The sequence below is a fragment of the Heteronotia binoei genome, chromosome 1 (assembly GCF_032191835.1).
Source record: "Heteronotia binoei isolate CCM8104 ecotype False Entrance Well chromosome 1, APGP_CSIRO_Hbin_v1, whole genome shotgun sequence".
NCBI classification, from domain to species: domain Eukaryota; kingdom Metazoa; phylum Chordata; class Lepidosauria; order Squamata; family Gekkonidae; genus Heteronotia; species Heteronotia binoei.
In genome coordinates, this window is record NC_083223.1 from 215,712,521 (window position 1) to 215,734,480 (window position 21,960).

The following is a 21,960-nucleotide window of genomic DNA, read 5'->3' on the forward strand; positions in this document are numbered from 1 at the left end:
GAAAGAAAAAAAAGCCGAGAGGGAAATTGAATATATATATAGGCTAAATTCTCTAAAGCTAAAAAAGAATGGTTCACTTAGAGAAATACATTCAAGAGACATAAGGAAACAGATCAAAGCTGCAGTTTGGAGAAGGGAAAGGGAGCAACTTATTAGTTCTAGAGGTCAGAAAAATAAAATAATGAAAGAGATATTATGGATAATTAGGCATTTAATTGGCGTAAACGGAAGAAATACCAAAAATGGAGGATTCATCAGGATAGTATGGAATTTATCAAAATTAGATAATTGGATGGTGCTGCTGAATGGAATGCCAAAGCAAATAGTTAGATTAGTGGGGCAGGTCATATACACGGTTAAAGGAGTATGGAAATAGTAAGGTATTTGTCCTACCGGCCCAGGCGAGGACTGTGCGAGGGGGACCATGGTTGACAATGGCAGCTCAGGCTGAGGATGAGGAGTTGGAAGCGTTGCGGCGGCACAAAGCAGTCCGGGACGGGGTGGTCGTAGATGAACGCCAGAGCCAGCGCCTGCCTCGGATCATCAGGGAAGATAAAAGGGCAATTGGGCCACGGGAAACAGCTGTTGGTCCCCCACCGGTACAGGCCAGAAGTCCTGAAGGGCACCCACGACCACCAATGGGCAGGCCACCAGGGGGTGAAGAGTACTCTGACCCGGATGTTAGCCAACTTCTTCTGGCCTTCTGTGGCTCGGGAGGTCCAGGCCTACTGTCGTTCCTGCGACATCTGCCAACGCCTAACGTCTAGAGCAGAGCCGCAAGCCCCGCTAGCCCCCTTGCCGGTAGTGGGGGTCCCGTTCGAGCGGGTGGCCATGGACTTTGTTGGGCCCCTACCCTGCACCCCCCGGGGGGCCCGCTACATTCTGGTCCTCATGGACTACGCCACCCGTTATCCGGAGGCTATCCGCCTGCCCACCATGAAGAGTGCTGGCATGGCCAGGGCCCTGATGCACTACTTTGCGCATGTAGGGCTGCCCCGAGAGATACACAGACCGGGGCACGCCCTTCATGGCGAGCCTCATGCGACAGGTGTGCCAGACGCTGCACATCAAGCAGCTCTTCACCTCCGTCCACCACCCCCAAACTGACGGGCTGGTGGAGCGGATGAACCAGACCTTGAAGGCCATGCTAAGGAAAACAGCGTATGACCATCCCACAAACTGGGATCTCTATGTGGACTCACTGGTCTTCGCCATCTGAGAGAGGCCCCAAGCATCCCTGGGGTATTCCCCGTTCGAGCTGCTGTATGGGAGGCAACCCTGGGGGATCCTAGGCCTGCTCGGAGAACAGTGGGTACAAGGCAGGGGAGGGTCAGAGGAGACCCCGGAGGAGTATGTCAGGCAGCTGCAGGAGTGCCTGGAAGACGTGAGGCAGAAGGCCCGGGGGAACCTCGCACAGGCCCAGGAAGCCCAGAAGAGACGTTACAAGGGCGCTAAGGCCCGTGAGTTCCAGGTGGGAGATGACGTCCTGGTACACAGGGGAGTGATGGGCCGGAAGCAAGGAGACCCGTGGCGGGGACCCTTCCAAGTCACCCGAGTCCTAGGTCCCCTGACGTACGAAGTACAATGTGGACCCCGTGCCCACCAAAGAAAGACCATCCATGTGAACAACCTAAAGGCATGGGTGCAGCGGGAGGCGGGGACTGAGCAGGGGCTCTTGGCCGAAGACCTGAGCGAGCTCCAGGATGGAACCCTGCCCTGGACGATCGCGGAGGGCGCTGGGGGGGCCCGGTGTTGACGCTGCACTCACACCCAGCCAACGACAGGCCCTGCAGGAGGTCCTGGCCGAGTGCCCGACAGTGATCAGCCGGGCTTAACCACCCTGGTCAAGCATCGGGTAGTAACCCCCCCAGGCCAGGTGGCACGAGCCTGTTGGAGACCAGTACCACAGAAGCGCTGGAACATCATCGCCAGGAAGGTGGAGGAGACGTCATCGAGCCATCGCAGAGCGAGTGGCACAGTCCAGTGGTCCTGGTGCCGAAGCCCGATGGCAGCGTGCGCTTCTGTGTGGACTATCGGGAGGTGAACAAACTGGCCAAATTTGATGCCTACCCGATGCCCCGGGCGGATATCCTGATTGACCAGCTGGGGGAGGCCTGGTACCTCTCGGCCTTGGACCTTACCAAGGGCTATTGGCAGGTACCCATGCACCCGGCCGACAGGGAAAAGACCGCCTTCGCCACCCCCCAAGGTTTATTCCAATTCAAACGCATGCCCTTTGGCTTGAATGGGGCTGCGGCCACGTTCCAGCGGCTGGGGGACAAGGCCCTGGCCCAGTGCGAGGGTTTCACTCGGGCCTACATTGATGGTCAAATTCGATGCTTACCCGATTCCCCAGGCGGATATCCTGATTGACCAGCTGGGGGAGGCCCGGTACCTCTCGGCCTTGGACCTTACCAAGGGCTATTGGCAGGTACCCATGCACCTGGCCGACAGGGAAAAGACCGCCTTCGCCACCCCCCAAGGTTTATTCCAATTTGAACGCATGCCCTTTGGCTTGAATGGGGCTGCGGCCACATTCCAGCGGCTGGGGGACAAGGCCCTGGCCCAGTGTGAGGGTTTCGCTCGGGCCTACATTGATGACATCGTGGTATGTAGCCACCTGGGAAACCCACCTGCTCCACCCACACCGCGTGTTCCAATCCCTGCATGCCGCCGGTCTCCATGCCAACCCGCGGAAGAGCCGCCTCGGCTTCCAGAAGTTAAAATATTTGGGATTCCTAGTGGGGAAGGGCCAGCTCTGACCCCTGCCGGAGAAGGTCGTCACCTTGGAACAACAGTCGCGCCCACATACCAAGAAGCAGTTACACTGCTTCTTGGGGTTCGCGGGCTACTACAGTAAATTCATCCCCAACTTCGCGGCAGTGGCCACCCCGTTAACGGACAGCCTGCGGAAGACGTGCCCGAACATCCTCCAGTGGGGACCGACCCAGGACGCAGCGTTTGAGACACTACGCACCAGCCTCTCCCGCAACCCTGTGCTGCACAACCCAGACTTCTCCCAGCCCTTTGTGTTGCACACTGATGCTTCAGGGACCGGGATAGGGGTGGCCCTGCTCCAGGGGAGCCCCGGGGATGAACGCCTGATGTTATTCATCAGCTGCAAGCTCCTGCCCGCTGAGTGGGCGTACTCCACAGAGGAGAAGGAGGCCCTGGCGGTCAAGTGGGCCGTCGGGGCATTGAAGTTCTACCTCACCAACAACCCATTCCGGTGGGTGGTGGACCATGCCCCCCTGCTGTGGATATCGAGGATGAAGGATTCTAACGACTGTGTCCTCCGCTGGTATATGTCTCTTCTCCCCTTTTCCTTCACAGTGCACCATCAAGCTGGGGCGGACCACTGCGTGGCCGACTACCTCTCCAGGATCTACGAAGAGGAGGCCGAGAAGCGAGCGACACGGGAGGGGGTGTGTCCCGCCCGGCTCAGACGAGGACTGCTCGAGGGCGACCCCGCTACGCTCGCCAGCCATTCCCCCCCCCGTCACCGCCCCAAGAGCTTCCCACACCTCCCCAAGCCCCCACGGCGGCCCCACCGCTCACCTGGGCCAACGGAGCTCCAGCGGCGGCCCGAGCAATGCCCCACAACCGACGTGCTCGTCTCCGGGTCCGAGGATCATGGCCAGAGCGAGATGTCGGGGAGCAGGAGGGAGAAGCCAAACCCATTGCTGGACAAAGAGGAGGAGAGCCGCCTGATCCGCGGCGGCGAGAGACACCGCACCCCAGCATGCTGCTGAGGCCCAGGACGCCCGAGGCATGCCCAGGCAGCCCAGCCCTGGCACGCCTCTCCCGGGCATCCAAGGCTTTGAAGGGGGTCGAGCCAGAGAGGGGTGGAACCCAGGAGGGGGGAAGGACTGGGACGGGAGGATAAACGGGAGGGAGGCAGGAGGTCAAGGAGGAGGCTGGCCAGTGCTTATTGAGGCTGCCTCCAGAGAGAGAGGGACAGGAGCCGCTGCACAGCCAGAAGAGGAACTGGGGCCTGTGGTGAAGTAAGCTGGCTCCCACCCCTGTTTCTGAGACCTCCGGGGAACACCCACAAAGTACTCGAGTGGGGCCGCCCGGGATAGAGGGACGATGGCTGCACCGGGAGACCGGGAGGAACGCCTGGGGTGCGACAGTATTATATAAGGTTCGAGCGTCAACGTTAAAACATCTTTAATGAGTTTTCCTTGACTGTAAGTGAAATGGCCCAGTTGCCCCACAGACCCTTCTCCAGAAGCACTCTGGGAACACCTAAAAACTACCATCCTGTTGATCTCTGAAGAAGTCCTTGGGTTCTCCACAAGGAAGAACAAGGACTGGTTTGACGAGAACAATCAAGAGATCCAAGAATTACTAGCGAAAAAGAGATCTGCCTACCAAGCACATCTTGCTCAGCCCTCCTGTCCCGGGAAAAAAGCATGCTTTCGCGCTGCATGTAGCAACCTCCAGCGCAAGCTTCGAGACATTCAGAACGAGTGGTGGACCAAGCTTGCAGAGAGAACCCAGCTGTGTGCAGACACTGGTGATTTAAGAGGGTTCTACGAAGCCCTGAAGGCAGTATATGGCCCATCATATCAGGCTCAGAGTCCCTTGCGTAGTGCAGATGGCCAAGTGCTCCTCACAAACAAGGCATCCATACTGAACCGATGGTCAGAGTATTTTCAGGTTCTCTTCAGTGCCAGCCGCGTAGTTCAAGATTCAGCAATCCACCTCACCCCACTTCAACCAGTGAAAACAGAGTTGGATGAGATCCCCACCCTAGAAGAGACTGTTAAAGCCATCAAGCTACTGAAAAGTGGCAAGGCAGCAGGAGTTGATGGAATCCCACTAAAGATCTGGAAGCATGGGGGCACAGTACTACATAGCATACTTCACAAAGTACTTGTCACCTGCTGGAAACAAGGCAAACTACCACAGGACTTTCGAGATGCAATCATCATCACTCTACACAAGAACAAAGGGGGAAAGCCAGACTGCTCGAACTACCGGGGGATAACCCTGCTCTCCATCGCAGGCAAAATCCTTGCCAGAATACTCCTGAACAGACTGGTGCCCACCATTGCAGAAGAACTCCTCCCAGAGAGCCAGTGCGGCTTCAGAGCTAACAGGAGCACCACCGACATGGTATTTGTTCTCAGGCAGCTCCAAGAGAAATGCAGGGAACAGAACAAGGGTCTATATGTGACTTTTGTCGACCTTACCAAAGCTTTCGATACCGTTAGCAGGAAAGGCCTGTGGCAAATCTTGGAACGTTTAGGATGTCCCCCAAGGTTCCTCAGCATGATCATCCAGCTACATGAAGACCAGCGAGGCCACGTCAGACACTGCAACGACCTCTCGGAGCCCTTCCCAATAGGCACAGGTGTAAAGCAAGGCTGCTGTCAGAACTTGTAACTTTCTTGTATGCTGTTAGCCTAACTAACTCCATGTTGAAACCAGACACTAACCCAGCGTGCCTTATGCCAGGCCACTAACTAAAATAGTCTGCATTCCAAGCAGCCTGTGATCACTGGAGGATGGCAGATAGCCTCTGGTCAACATCTGCAGGTGGCCTTTGAAGCCAGCCGCTCAGGACAGCTCAGCAGGGCTCCATCCTCCCTAGCTGATAACAGACCCTGAGAAACAGACAGTTGTCTCTGACCGTGTGAAAGATCGTTTTATTGTTGCTGCTACAACCGCATAAAATGTAACCAATGCTAGCTTCGTTATCAGTGTTATCCTGTACCTTCAGCACTATAGTTCTCAATAAACGCCTATACTTTTGCAACAAAGTCTTGGGCCTCGCTTGAAGTTCTTCCAGTTCTGACATTATAACACTGATCCCTCTTTATTGGGACTTATCCGAACTGGCAACCTGGCTGAATGGCAGCAAAGGCTCCAGATAACGGAGAGCCCAACACCCCGCCGGAGGAGAGACCGTTAGAGCTTGGGGTGACGGCCGTGAGGCGGAAAGTCAAAGACCCAGCTCACCTTTCCACGGCTGTCTTTCCTGCGCAGAGCTGGAGCCCACGGAAGTCCACCACGCTCATGGACGTGGCGGACGAGAGGTACCGGACGCTGGCCACAGGGACCAGTGGCGACGACTGGGACCTCGAGAGAGAAGGGGGCCAGGTCCCCGGGAGTGGGGATCCGGCCCAAACACTACACAACGAGCTGTTCCAGTGGGTGAGAGAAATACACAAGCAAGTTCACGAGACCTGCGTCCAGCTGGCCGAAGAGATGCAGCTGCAACTGGGCGCGATACAAGACCAGATCCGGGCCTTCCAGGGAGCTGGGCCCGGGGCGCTGGCCGGACCTCCTGGGGGGCGGACCCGTTCTACCGGCCGCACCAGTTGATGGGGTGCCGGGCCAGCCCGCGGGCCCTCCCGCCGATGGGGAAGCCCGGCCGGGCCGCTGATACCCGGTCCCGCCACTCCGTTGGGGGCGCCGGCGGTGCCAGCACCCGCAGCCCCGGCCCCTCCTCCTCCGGCCAGACCGCCGCCAGTGGCGCCAGCGGGGCCGGCCGCCCCGGGGGCCGGCGACCGAGGAAGGGTCCTCAAACTGCAGATCTCGTTCGGTGGGGATGGAAACGAAGTGGAGTACTTCACCATCCAGTGCAACAGTTTCTTCACCCACTGGGGCGCGAGCTACCCGACGGAGGCGAGCCGAGTAGACCATATCGCATCTAAACTAAAGGGGGCCGCGAGAAAATGGTACGTGGGGCTCTACACCGGACGGAAGCCAGAACTAGCGATGGTGGCGGATTTCCTCCAGGCGATGCTGCGACAGTACGGTGACCCCCTGAGGGAGGAGAAAGCCATTGAGGCCCTCCAGAGAATTGAACAGGGGAACCGCACCACCCGGGAGTACGCCACCGAGTTCATGACCCACTGCGCGGCGGTGTGAGGCTGGAGCAAACTGATGAAATACACGGCATTCAAGAATGGCCTGAACGCGAACATCCTCGACAGGTGCTACCACCAAGGGAGGCCCGACACTCTGGTGGGCTGGATCCAACTAGCAGGGGAAGTGGAGACAAACCTGCAGCATGTGGGGATGCGCCGCCAGCAACAACTGGGGAAAAGAGGAGGAAGACCGAGCACCCCAGCGCCCAAGCCGGAAGGAAAGAAACCCCCCTCGACTTCCACCCCGGTGGGAACCGGCAGAAAGTGCTTCAGATGCGGAGACCCGGGGCACCTGGCCGCCAACTGCCCGGAGAAATCATCGCTCACCTCCCCGGCCCCAAAGCCCATTGCGGGCACTCCAAAGAAAGGGGGAGGTCGAGCCAAGGAGCCCAGTCGGGGCGCTGTCGCCACATCCATGGCGATTGACAAGGAAATTATAACCATCGCCGGATCAAGCGAGGAATCATGGGACCCAGAGTCGACGGGAAACGACAGCGACCTGCTTTAATCGGTGCCGCAAAGCAGGTCCGAGAAACGCCGGCACCAATGACGGTGAGAGTAACCGGGGAACTATTGTTTATGGCCGTGACTTTATTGAACCCCAATCTAAAACGCTTTATGCACACCCGGGCCCTAATAGACTCAGGGTGCACTAGAGACATCATCACACCCCGCCTGGTAGAGGCGCTCAGGCCAACCCGATCTCCGCTGCCCCACCCCATCCAGTTCGAGCAAATGGATGGGTCAGTACTGAGAGGGGAGCCCTGCACGGAAGAGACCCAAGCCGTGCCCGTAGGGACCGAGGACCACTGGGGGATCGAGACGTTTGTAATAGCCCCATCATCCTCGTTTGATGTAGTGGTGGGGGCGGGCTGGCTAGCGAGACACCAGCCAGACATACAATGGGAGGCACAGATTGTGCGGTTCCCAGACTGGCGGTGTGAGCACCACCATTGGCGGAAGGAATGGGGCCCCAAAGCGCCGCCACAGAACAAGCGGCTATGCTTAACCATAGAGGAAGTGAAGTCGATCCCCAGGGAATATCGGGACTTGAAAAGGGCGTTTAGCGAACAGGAGGCAGATGAACTACCCCCCCATCGCCCAACTGACTGCGCCATCGAGTTAATACCAGGGCAAGAGCTACCAAAAGCTAAGCTCTACTCGATGGGCTGGGTGGAGAAAGCGGAACTGAAAAAATTCATAGACAAAAACCTGAAAAGGGGGTTCATCCGCCCTGCCACAGCCCCTCACGCCGCCCCCGTCCTGTTCCGCAAGAAAAAGGACGGCAGTTTGAGACTTTGCACAGATTTTCGTGGGATAAACGGGATCTCCATGTGCAATGCCTACCCGATCCCGTTGATAAAGGACATGCTAAGCACAGTGGCGGAAGGCAAAATATTTACCAAGCTCGACCTCCGCGATGCGTACTTTAGGGTTCGGATCAAGGAGGGGGATGAATGGAAAACGGCGTTCAACACGCCGATGGGACAGTTTGAATACTTGGTGATGCCTTTCAGGTTGCAAGGGGTGCCGGGAGTGTTCATGAACTTTATCAATGATGTGTTACGGGAATATTTGTATAAGGGGGTGGTGGTGTACCTAGATGACATCATTATTTACTCTAAAGACCTTGACTCGCACGTGCCACTAGTCAGAAAAGTGTTAACCACCTTGTACCAGAACAAACTGTATGCCAAACTGACAAAATGTGAGTTCCACAAGACGGAACTAGACTACCTGGGCTTCAGGGTCTCGGGGGAGGGACTAGCGATGGACCCCGCAAAAATCCAAGCAGTCCTAAACTGGTAACCACCCCGAACCCGACGGCAGCTACAATCTTTCCTCGGGTTCGCAAATTTTTGCCGCGGGTTCATCAAAGGGTTCGCCCGAGTCATGCTACCCCTCACTGAGCTCCTCAAAACCAAGGGAAAGGGGGAGGAAGCAAAAAAGCCGAGGGCACGCCTCACTTGGTCGACGGAGTGCCAAAGCGCATTCGACGAGCTGAAACGACTATTTACGAGCGAGCCAGTGTTAACCCACCCAAACGAGCTGAAGCCGTTCGTGGTCCAATGTGACGCTTCCGACGTCGCTGTGGGGGCAATATTGATGCAGCGAGACGATGAGGGGGGGCTCAGACCGTGCGCCTATATCTCCCACAAATTTTCAAATGAACAACGGAATTGGTCAGTGTGGGACAAGGAGGCCTTCGCAGTCACGTTCGCCCTAAAGACCTGGCGGTCGTGGCTAGAGGGAGCCTGGGTCCCCTTTGAAATTTGGACGGATCACAAAAATCTCGAGGCGCTAACCGGCCGTCGTAAACTGACCGCCAAACAAATACAGTGGGCGGGGTTCTTTGCCAAATTTGATTTCGTGCTGAAGCACATCCCTGGGACGAAAAACTTCTTAGCCGACGCGCTCTCGCGCATGCCCCAACATGACAGCCAGAGGGAGGAGGTAATAGATTCCCTCATTCCCCCCACCCAAGTGGCGGGCGAAGTCACCACCCGCTCAGGAAAAAAAACTGGGAGCCCAGAGCTCAAGGAAAAGGAACGCTTCGTGGCCGAAACGGAGGCGGAGGGAGGGGAAAGGCCCGAAGGCGTAGAAAAGGGGGAAGGAGGGCTCTGGTACTACCACGGGAAAATCTATGTGCCAAAAAGCCTACGGGGCGAAGTCTTAACCCAATGTCACTCCAGCCGCCTCGCCGGGCACTTTGGTTATGTAAAAACCCTCAACCTGGTCACCCGGCAATTCTGGTGGCCCCACCTGAAAAGGGATGTGTCAGAATTCGTAAGCTCCTGCCCGACCTGTATCATGACCAAGCGGAGGGGGGGGAAGCCACCCGGCCACTTGATCCCACTTCCAACCGCGGCCAGACCCTGGTCAGTGATATCGATGGACTTCATAGTAGAACTTCCCCCTTCCCAAGGGAAGACAGTGATCCTGGTGGTGGTAGACACGTTCTCAAAACAAGCTCACTTCATCCCGTGCAAGCAATTGCCCACGGCTAAGAAATTAGCCTACCTATTCTTCACCCACGTGGTCCGCCTCCACTCGTTCCCAGATAAGGTAATTAGGGACCGCGGGCCACAGTTCGTTGCCAACTTCTGGCGGGAGTTCTGCAAATTGGCGGGGATAGAGCAGGGGCTCAGTTTCACCTACCACCCTCAAACTGACGGCCAGATGGAGAGGGTGAATGGGCTTCTAGAGCAGTACCTCAGGTGCTACGTCAACTACCAACAATCAAACTGGGTGGAACTTCTAGCCTTCGCCGAATATGGGTACAATAACAGCTTGCACAGTTCCACCAAGACCTCCCCCTTCCAGATCGTTAATGGGTATGAGGGCAAGCCTTTCCCTCACCTTCCATTACCAGCGGGGACTCCCATGCAAACCTCATGTCAACAATGGTGGGAGGGAGTCCGCCAAGGGTGGGAGGTAATCCAGGAGAACCTGGAGAGGGCCAAAGAAGAATACAAACGGCACTTTGACCGGAAACACGCCCCTCAGTGGGAGTTTAAGGAAGGGGAAAAGGTATTTCTGTCAACAAAGAACCTCCCCTTACCACAGGTCTGCCGGAAACTGGCCTACAAATACCTGGGTCCTTTTAAAATAAAGCGAGTGATCAACAAAGTGACCGTGGAACTAGAACTACCCAAGCTATTGAGTAAGATCCACCCTGTTTTTCATTGCAGCCTTCTTTGCAAAGATCCTGGAGCCACATCCTGGCACCCTCGCCCTCCAGAGCCGCCTCATACTCAAGTGAAGGGCCAGAGCCACCATGAGGTGCAGGAGATCTTGGACTCCAGGGTCAAGCGGGGGGTATTGTACTATCTGATTCGATGGAAGTACTTTCCCCCGAGCTGTGACGAGTGGGTCAAAGCCAGTGATGTGTCCGCCCCGCAGTTGCTTAAGAAATTCCACCTACTGTACCCACACAAGCCCAAGGCGAAGAGCTTAGGGGGGGCAGTATGTCAGAACTTGTAACTTTCTTGTATGCTGTTAGCCTAACTAACTCCATGTTGAAACCAGACACTAACCCAGCATGCCTTATGCCAGGCCACTAACTAAAATAGTCTGCATTCCAAGCAGCCTGTGATCACTGGAGTATGGCAGATAGCCTCTGGTCAACATCTGCAGGTGGCCTTTGAAGCCAGCCGCTCAGGACAGCTCAGCAGGGCTCCATCCTCCCTAGCTGATAACAGACCCTGAGAAACAGACAGTTGTCTCTGACCGTGTGAAAGATTGTTTTATTGTTGCTGCTACAATCGCATAAAAGGTAACCAATGCTAGCTTCGTTATCAGTGTTATCCTGTACCTTCAGCACTATAGTTCTCAATAAACGCCTATACTTTTGCAACAAAGTCTTGGGCCTCGCTTGAAGTTCTTCCAGTTCTGACAGCTGCGTTCTCGCACCAACTCTCTTTACAATCTTCTTTAGCATGATGCTTCAAAGAGCCGCAGTGGATCTAGATGATGACGATGGTGTCTACATCCGCTATCGCACTGATGGCAGCCTGAGGCGACTAAAGGCTCACTCCAAGACAATGGAAAAACTTATCCGGGAGCTATTGTTTGCTGATGATGCTGCACTCGTCTCTCACTCGGTATCAGCTCTGCAGCATATGACGTCCTGCTTTGCAGAGGCTGCCAAGCTATTCGGCCTAGAAGTTAGTCTGAAGAAGACAGAAGTTCTCCACCAGCCTGCACCCCAGGAAGATTATCACCCTCCCTGCATCACTGTGGGTGAATCAGTTCTGAAGACAGTCCAGCAGTTCAGCTACCTGGGGTGCATCATCTCCTCAGATGCCAAGATCGACAAGGAGATTGACAACAGGCTGGCAAAGGCAAACCGTGCATTTGGCCGACTGCACAAAAGAGTGTGGAGCAACAAGCATCTGAAAAAAGGCACAAAGATCAATGTTTACAAAGCGGTTGTGATGACAACCCTCATCTACGGCTCCGAATCGTGGATTTTATACCATCATCACCTGCGACTCCTCGAGCGCTTTCATCAGCGCTGCCTTCGCACCATCCTCAACATCCACTGGAGTGACTTTGTGACCAACACTGAAGTCCTCAAGAGGGCGGAGGTTACAAGCATCGAGGCACTGCTGTTGAAGACGCAGCTGCGATGGCAGGGCATATGTCTAGGATGGAAAACCACCGCCTTCCCAAGATTGCCCTGTATGGTGAACTTTCCACCGGCCATCGAAATAGAGGGGCACCAAAGAAGAGGTTCAAGGACTCCTTGAAGAAATCCCTTGGCACCTGTCGCATCAACCATCACTAGTGGTCTGACCTAGCCTCAGATCGCAAAGCATGGAGGCATACATCCACCAGGCTGTCTCTTCCTTTGAGAACGCACGCATAGCTGGTCTTGAGGACAAAAGGAGATTGAGGAAGAATCGCACTGCTACAGCACCAACCCCAAATCAGACTTTTCCCTGCAGCCACTGTGGCCGGATCTGCCTGTCCCGCATTGTTCTTGTCAGCCACCAGCGAGCCTGCAGCAGACGTGGACTACTGCACCCTTCTTAAATCTTCGTTCGTGAAGTCAAGCCGAGAGAGAGAGAGAGAGAGAAGTGAAATGGATAAATGGGTTTAATTTGTAATGCAGTAGTGAAGGTGAATGTATTAAATGGTGAATAGAGATAATGGAATTTGAATGTATATATAACAGTGAAAACACTGCCTTCGATCTCTGTTTTAATAATAGTATTTTTTTTGGTTGGTTATGGGCTTGTACACAATATATTAATTCCGTAAACTATATATAAAAAAAGATTGGACCACATGTACCGCGTCCAAGAGGCTGGTGCCGAATTCCTTTTCACTCATCCGAAGCCAAACTTGGTGGTTGTATCCTCCTCATCGCAGGCTCGCAAGACGCAGTCTTCCCCACCAGACAAGGAGGAAAAGAAGCTGGATAATGTGGGAAGGAAGTTTTATTCATCTGGAGCGCTGGGTGTTAAGGTATCTAACTATGCTGCGTGCATGGCTAGATACCAATACTCCGTGTGGGAACAACTCACCCCTCTTCTGTCTTCCCTGAGCGAGGAGAAGAGGTCTGCTGCGAAGAAGCTGCAGAAGGAAGGCTGTGCTGTAGCCAAGCGACAACTGGCTGCAGCAAAGCATATGGTGGACGTCTCAGCAAAAACCATCACGTCTGCTGTCTGCCTCCGCCGCCACTCCTGGCTCAGGTCAACGGCCCTCCAGCAAGACACCAGGGCCTTCGTTGAAGATCTGCCCTTTGAGGGCAAAGGCCTCTTTAGCTCGACCACGGACAGTGCTCTTCAGGAAATGGATAAGAGCATAAAGACCTCCAGGAACCTGGGTGTCCCAGCTTCTTTCAGAGCTGCTAAACCAAAACAGTGGCATAAACCCTGGTCCAAGAAGCCATATCAGTAGTTTTCCCCAGGACAGCAGTGGAGACCTCGCTCTGAGCAACCTGAAAGTAGGTCCCCATACAGGGGGAACAACAGAAACCGATACGCTTCAGCACAGACCACTGGCAAGTCCAAGGGTGCTCGCCTGCAAAAGCAGGGCTTTTGACTTTCTAGTAGCAAGCGTCACTGTCCCCACTTCTTCTTCTATCCGCCTTCACCCATTCCTGGTTTAAAACAATTTTATTGGTAACATATGGTAATAAATCTATTTCTTACATCTTTAAATATTTCTTTTATCTACCCCTCCCCCCGTTACTTGACCCCCGACAGTGTTGTTTACTTAAAATGCAAATATTTAAAGGTACCCTTAACTATTAAAACAAAAATTTATATTCTTTTTTTAAAAAACTTAATCATTATCAAAAATTGTCCAATGTCCTTTTATTTTCCACTCTTTTTCTACATATCTTCTAAACTTTTTCCACTCCGTCTTAAAAACTTCTAAATCATAGTCTCTTAATATTCTTTTTAATTTGTCCATTTCACTCTATGTCATAACTTTTATAATCCAATCCCATTTCTCTGGTATTTTTTCTTGCTTCCACAACTGCGCATATAATGTCCTAGCAGCTGAAAGCAAGTACCAAATTACAGTTCTATCTTCTTTTGGAAATTTTTCCATTTGTAATCCCAACAGAAAAGTCTCTGCAACTTTCTTGAATTCATATCCCAAGTTCTTAGAAATTTCTTGCTGAATCCTCTGCCAATACTTCTTTGCTCTTTCACAAGTCCACCACATATGGTAGAAAGAACCTTCATGTTTTTTACATTTCCAGCATCTATCTGGCATCTTATTGTTCATCTTTGCCAATTTTTTAGGAGTCAATTTTGCCAAATTTTTAGGAGTCCATCTCTACAGACAGGTGGGCGCTTTCCATCATTGCGGAAGGCTACAAAATAGACTTCACTCAGATTCTGAACCAATCTGTGGTAATCACCACACTCCCTTCCCCACCTCTGCTGTACGATCCGGCTGAGGGCTTCTTTTGTGGTGCGCACCATGCGCTCTGCCTGGCCGTTGGTGGCCGGATGAAACGGGGCGGACCTTATATGTTTGATCAGGTACCTCTGGAAAAACGCCTGGAATTCCCCCGAGGTGAAGGCCGCCCCGTTGTCCGAGACTATAGTGTCTGGAATGCCGTGGGTGTATAATGCCCTGCGCAGTGCCCGGATGGCGGAGGCTGAGGACGTGGACGCTACGGGGAAGACCTCCAGCCATTTGGTGTAGGCGTCCACGATTATCAGGAAGACCTGCCCCTGGAATGGCCCCGCGAAATCGAGGTGGAGCCTCGACCACGGCTTTCTGGAGGACTCCCACCGTGTGGCGGGGGCGCTGGGCGGTTCGGGCCGCGACTCCTGGCATGCCTGGCACCTTCGAACCCAGCTCTCGATCTCCCCGTCCATCCCCGGCCACCATACGTAGCTTCTGGCTAGGGCCTTCATTCGGACTATGCCGGGGTGGGTCTCATGTAGGGACTCCAGTACACGCTTTTGTAGCGGGGGCGGAACCACCACCCTACTTCCCCATAAGAGGCACCCTTTGTGGGCTGCTAGTTCCTCCCTCCTGGCTTTATATGGTTTGAATTCTTCCCCCATGTTCCCTTCTGGCCAACCCCTCACCACCCAGTCGAGCACCCGTGCCAGTGTCTTGTGTCTCTTGGTGGCCTTGGCGACCTCCGCTGCGTGGAGGGGTTGCTCCAGGAGGTTCTCCACTAGCATGATATGGTGTGCGGGGGCGGGGTCTGGACCCACTTCGGGTAGCGGCAAGCGACTGAGCGCGTCCGCGTGGCCTGTGGACTTGCCCGCTCGGTGGACCAGTGTGTACATGTAGGAATTTAGGAACTGGTTCCACCTCAGTACCCTCTTGGACAGTATTTGTGGGGTCTGGCGGTCCGGCTCTAGCAGACCCAAGAGCGGCTTGTGGTCAGTGGCGATCGTGAACCTCCGCCCATAAAGGTAATCATTGAATTTGTGGACCCCCGCTACTATGGCCAGAGCCTCTTTATCAATCTGCGCGTAATTGCGCTCTGCCTGCGTGAGCGTGTGGGAGTAATATGCTACTGGCACCTCCCTCCTGTCCGGGAGTTGGTGCCCCAGGACGGCGCCCACCCCGTATGGCGATGCGTCACAAGCCAGTATGACCGGGAGGTGCTCATCGAAGTGGTGGAGCACTGCATTTGAGACCAGCATGTCTTTAACCTCCTGGAGTGTTTGTCTAGCAGCCGGTGTAGTGGTTCTGCCAAGGCTGCCTTGTGTGGGAGGAATGAGTGATAAAAATTTAGCAACCCCAAAAAACTTTGGAGTTCAGCTTTGCACATGGGGGCCGGGGCTTGTACAATGGCTCGTGTTTTCTCCTCCGTCGGGTGGATCCCTGCAGCGTCTACAGCGAACCCTAGGAACTCCACTCGCGGGACACCGAGTAAGCACTTTTCCCACTTGACTTTGAGCCCCGCAGACTGGAACCGGCGGAGCACCTCTCAGAGGCGGTTGTTGAATTCCTCGGGGTCGGGAGCGGCGATCAAAACATCGTCGAAAAACAGTTGGACTCCAGGGATTCCTTTAAGGAGAGCGTCCATTATGCTTTGGAAGATCCCCGGAGCCACGCTCACCCCGAACTGTAGCCTCCGCACCCTGAAGGCCCCCCTGTGTGTGACAATGGTTTGGGCCTCTGCCGTTTTTTCATCTACCGGGAGCTGCTGATAGGTATGTGCCAGGTCCAGCTTCCCGAAGATCTTTGACCCCGCTAGAGCTGCCAGAACGTGGCTTACTACCGGTATTGGGTACGGATTGTCTTGAAGTGCCCTGTTTATGGTGCACTTATAGTCGGCACAGATCCGCACCTCTCCGTTAGGCTTGACCGGTGTGACTATTGGGGTCTCCCACGTGGCGTAGTCTACTGGCTTCAGTACCCCTTGGGCCGTTAGGCGGTCCAGTTCAGCCTCTATCTTGGGCTTGAGGGCGAATGGGACCCTTCTGGCCTTGAGCCTGATTGGTCGGACCGTGGGGTCCAGCGGTAGGGAGATGGCCGGCCCCTTGTAGCTCCCCAGGGACCCATCAAACACATCGGGGAACTCGCGGCATACATCCCCAACCCCACTGGTGGATAGGATTTGCCCCACCCCTTCCAGCCGTATTCCCAGGGGTTTGAACCACGCCAGTCCTAACAGGGTGGTCAGCTGGCGCTTGACCATCAGAATGTCCAACGGCCCCCTGAAGGACCCCTGCTCGACATGCACCCGGGCCCACCCCGCGATTTGGACCAGGTTCTTCTGAAAGTCCCTTAGAACAAAGTCCGCCGGTCTTGTCTGAAACCGCCGCCCGGGACACAGGTTCCTCAGGGTCTCCTCCGATATAATTGAAATGGAGGAACCCGAGTCCACCTCCATTTGGCATGGGGCTCCCTCTATTAGGACCGCCATTTTGATTTTGTTAGGGACGCTTAGGGGCAAGTTCAGTACCTGTAGGGACGTGGAGGCGGTGGCATGGAACTCCGCCGACTCTTGGTGGGTGGCCGGCCTCCGACAGCTGGGCCTGGCCCGGCAGGTCCTCGCAATGTGTCCGGTCTTCCCGCAGCTCCGGCAGTCCCAGGTCTGGTACTGGCAGTCCCGCCTGTCGTGGGGGTCGCCACAGCTGGCGCACTTGGTGGCTGGAGACCTCTCCGCCGCTGGAGGTCGTTCGGGCGCTCGGGGGCGCTGGGATGCTCGGTTGGGTGGCCCGGCTGGCCGGCGCAGCTGGTAGGCTTCTCCCTCCTCCGGGCGGTCGTGGTCCAGATCCTCGTGGTGAACGGCGTCCGACCGGGCCTTGGGGAAGGTCCTCGAGGTCCTCTCGAACGCCACGGCTTCGCTGAAGGCGCTCTGGAGGGTGAGCTCTTCCTTGGCGAAGAGCTTCTGCTGGAGCCTCTCGTCGCGGAGACCCCACGTGAAGCGATCGGCCAGGGTCTCCTCTAGCTGAGGGAAGTTACTGTTCCCGGCGATCCTGCGTAGGGCCGCCAGGTAATCGGCGGCCGATTCTCCAGCAGCCTGTTCCCTTCTGTGGAACAGGAACCGGCGGGCCACCCGCGAAGGCTGAGGCAAGGAGTCTGCTGACTTCCGCGAAGGACTTCTCCGTGAGGCGGGCGGGGGCCGAGAGACCTTTAGCGATCTCAAAGGTGGCCGCCCCGCAGACGCTCAGGAGAACGTCCCTCTTCATAGTGTCTTCCGTGACTTTGTTGTCCCTCAGGTAGCATTCGACCCGTTCCAAGTAGGACTCCCAGGCCTCTGGATTCGCGGGGTCGAACGGCTCAACATGACCGGTGTTTCCGCCCTGATTGGCCATGGTGGCTGCGGCGGCGGTCGTAGCCTGGTGGTGCCCTTGGTCTCCGACGTAGCCAATGAGGCTAGAATCCCATCCTCGTCGCCACTGTAACGTACTCAAATTGGAGGCGCGAGTAGGGCAACATTCTTTATTCGGAGCACGTTGCAAGAGAGAGAACACGCGGGCCGGGTCCCGCTTATGTACAAACCCCGGTACAGCCTACTGGACAGGTCAGGCCAATCCTGACCTGTTAAACTTCCCGCCACAGCTGGTGATTGGCGGGGGCTTCCGTGCCCTACGCTGGAGCGCCTGGGGCAGCCCAGTCGCCTCTGCGCATGGCGCGTTTAGCTGACGATACACTACACTATGCTCTGGATGTGCATGCTCAGCAGACAACTTGTCTGGGAGCTGCGGTGCTGCAAGCTGTTTCTTCTGGTTGACCGTCTTCCTGCCTCCAGGTATTTCTTGCTTGCTAATCTCCCATGAGTGTGAAGCACAGAGACCACGAAGAAGATAGACAGGTTCCTTACCTGTAACTGTAGATCTTTGAGTGGTAAGAACATAAGAGAAGCCATGTTGCATCAGGCTAATGGCCCATCCAGTCCAACACTCTGTATCACACAGTGGCCAAAAATTTTTATATACACACACACACACACACTGTGGCTAATATCCACTGATGGACCTCTGCACCATATTTTTATCTAACCCCCTCTTGAAGCTGGCTATGCTTGTAGCCGCCACCCCCTCCTGTGGCAGTGAATTCTACATGTTAATCACCCTTTGGGTGAAGAAGTACCTCCTTTTATCCGTTCTAACCTGACTGCTCAGCAATTTCATGGAATGCCCACGAGTTCTTGTATTGTGAGAAAGGGAGAAAAGTACTTCTTTCTCTACCTTCTCCATCCCATGCATAATCTTTTAAACCTCTATCATGTCACTCCTCAGTCGATGTTTCTCTAAGCTAAAGAGCCCCAAGCGTTTTAACCTTTCTTCATAGGGAAAGTGTTCCAAACCTGTAATCATTCTAGTTGCCCTTTTCTGCATTTTTTCCTATGCTATAATATTCTTTTTGTGGTGCAGTGACCGGAATTGCACACAGTATTCTAAATGAGACCGTACCATCGATTTATACAGAGGCATTATGATACTGGCTGATTTGTTTTCATTTCCCTTCCTAATAATTTCCATCATGGCGTTGGCCTTTTTTATTGCAATCGTCATCTGTGCATTCACCCTACCCACCCTCCTTCCCCACTGGTTTCCCTCCAGTAGGGGCTTCCAGTAGTCAGGAAAGAACTGGTGGGATCCTCGCGCTGGTGCTGGCGAGCATGCGTACTGTGATGCCTGCACATGCCCGCTGGTGCCAAGCATGAAAAAATCCAGGGCTTTTTAGGTACCGATTCGGGGATCGGCGCAGGTGCTCTATCCCATGAGTGTGAATGCACAGATGACCACTCGAAGATATACAGTTACAGGTAAGCAACCTGTCTTTTTCTATGGTACTTTGGGTAACGCTGCATAGAAATAATGTAATACTTGTAAAAGAACTTCTTTAAAAAAACACCTCTGTTTTCAAGACACTTCTGATGATCCTTTTCCTCCTTCCTTAAAAGGCTTATTTATGGGTTCTTCTTTTTTCTCTGCAAGTATGAGTAATGCTGGACAAGAATAATGCAATACCTTTAACAACCTTTAAAAAACTAGTATTTGTAGATCTTCCAGTGATCCCTTCTCTTTTGTTTAAGGCATAGGATATTCTCATGTTATGTTAATTTCTGTGAGGGAGTGACCCTTTGGGTCATTAAGAAACGAAAAGAGTAGTTGGCCAGCACTTCACAGAAGTTTTACTATTACTTTTTTGTTTCTTCTTCAGACCCAAGAAATTACTCCTGTGGATAGTGCCCTGTCCAGGAAATACTTTTTTTTCCAAAAGGTTTAAAATAGGGCAGACTTTTTTGAGGAATGAGTGGGCTGTTAATAGGCTGTGCACAAATGAAGGTCAAACTCATGGGAAACATAAAAAACAAATTGCACCAGTCAGATGGCTGAAAGATCCTTGGAGTAAAAGCAGTCCAGGATTCAGATCCCTTTGCCATGAAGCTCTCTGGGTGATCTTGGGCCAGATACACTAACTTCGCAGGACTTTTATAAGGAGAAACATACTTAAGAGGATGTGGCACGTACAGCTCCTTGTGTTCTTTGGAGGAAAGACAGAATTGAATGAATAAGATATCCCAAGAAATTGCTGTATTTGGTAGATTAAGTGCAGCTGGGGTCTGTGCTTATATTCAGGGCAAGAGCTGAGACACATGAGTTAAAAATAAAGGACAGATAACAGACTTCTTTTTCCTCACCACTGGCCAGCCCCATACATCTGTGGTTAGAGAGCTCAGTAAACTTAATCCTTGGCTCTTCACTTTTGAAAAGCTGACTAACACAATCGATTTGGTCATTTGAGCACATTGCAATTTTTGTTAACCACTAGATTAAAAAATACTGTCAGATATCTAGAAAACTGGTCTGTATTCTTTTTCTAAGCTGTTTAGATAAACTTTTTTTTTAATTGCAGACCACCTGTTCTTTGCTTAGATGGAGTTTTGGAAGCTCCCACTCACTGAGATTTGGATAACCGAACAGGCATTTGATGTATATTCTGCCATTAAGTTATAAAACCATGTTCAAAGGCATGTGCATCCAAAATATGTGAAGCTTTAAATCTGTTAAATTTTAAATCATAACCTCTTGCTCTTCTGTCAGCTACAGATTCAGATTAAATGATAAGAAAAACCCACAACTGCAGCATATGAAACTGATTAGCCTGCCTTAGCCTAATACATCTCTTTGTTTTCATTTGCAGGCTCTATTTTACAGTTCAAGTCCGTGGAGAGACAGAACGGGAAAAACTGCTAATGATGTACCAGACAAACGATCAAATTCTAAATGGGCTTTTCCCTGTAAACAAAGAACTAGCATTAGAATTGGCAGCACTGCTGGCTCAGGTAATGTGTTCATCAGTTGTCTATTTGGAAATACCTACAGTTACTGTCTTTATGACACAAAATGTTAGTAAATTATCTATTACAGTCTATGTACTTCGTCTAGGGATCTCAGGGCACAAATAGACTGAGTCAGGACTGTGAGTGTGCACCGGTGACTTTCATGCCTGAGTTATCTTTGCATCCAGATCTCATTGGTCAAAATCCAGTGTTGTGTTTGCTGATCTCACTGGAGTACTTTTAATTAGATTTGAATTTTTCCTCTGTTTTCTTCATTTATTTATTTGTAGTGTCCAAGTGTTTATAGATTCAGGTAGATTGGTCTGAAGCTGTAGAACAAAGTTTGAGTGCAGTGGTACCTTAAAGTTCAACAAAGTTTTATTCTGGGTATAAGCATGCACTTGAAAGCTTATACCCAGAATAAAACTTTGTTGTCTTAAAGGTGCCACTGGAGTGAGACTTTGCTCTGGTGCATATAGGCTAAGAACCAAAGCTCATAGATTTTTGGATTTTGACTCTTTATAGCCTTTCCAGTTAATTGTGGGGACATTTTTATTTTCATTGTTAATTTGGCTCCATTGTAAGCAGGATACACTCTCATTAGCAGATGGGCAGGAAAAAGCCTCACAGCTAGTAAAGTAGAATGACTACAGCTATACAGTTGGAAAGATGTTCATTGCTGCACTATAATAATCTAGGGAGCAGATCTTATGGGGGGGGGGGGATGGACAGACAGGAAAAACAGATTCACATGTATTTGACATAACATAATTAGACTTATTGAGTAAATGGTTTAATTTGTTTATATGTATGTCTTCTCATAACCAAGCCTCTTGATGTAAATTACTTGGGAGATTCTTGAGAATTATTGCATTATACTATTGGTTCTGAAATATATGGCATTGCTGAAATGTTTCTGTAATAGTAGTAATCATTTTATTTTTCCTCACCTGTCTGCTAGGTGGAGATTGGGGACTTTGAAAGGCCTTTCTCAACTCCAGCAGGACAAGGAACTTCCCAGTCCAAATCTAATCAAACATTAAAACAGGTTGTGGAAAAGTTTTATCCAAAAAGATATAGGGATAGCTGCTCAGAGGAACAACTAAGGTACACTGCTTAAATGCTTTTCTTTTCTTTAGCTAAGCACAAAACTGTGTTGCATAATGATTTGATTAAGCAATGATGGTAAGAATTAGATTCTGTATACACTAAACAAGTTAAGTATTGTTATTAAAATCTGATATTTGTCACTTTGTGAGGTTAAAGAAAATTTATTATTACATTTTTCACTTTTATATATACAACATCATACTGAATGGGTTTCAGTAATAGTATTGCTGT

General features: G+C 52.4%; 1 protein-coding gene across 1 annotated transcript in view; it reads left to right on the forward strand.

Moving 5' to 3' along the window:
• Positions 1-21,960, forward strand: part of PLEKHH2 (pleckstrin homology, MyTH4 and FERM domain containing H2) — a 176,536-nt gene that overhangs the window by 120,485 nt on the left and 34,091 nt on the right. The window contains exons 24-25 of the mRNA XM_060247539.1: positions 20,481-20,622; positions 21,581-21,726. Coding sequence (XP_060103522.1) covers positions 20,481-20,622; positions 21,581-21,726 — 288 coding nt within the window. The remainder of the gene's footprint in view (positions 1-20,480; positions 20,623-21,580; positions 21,727-21,960) is intronic.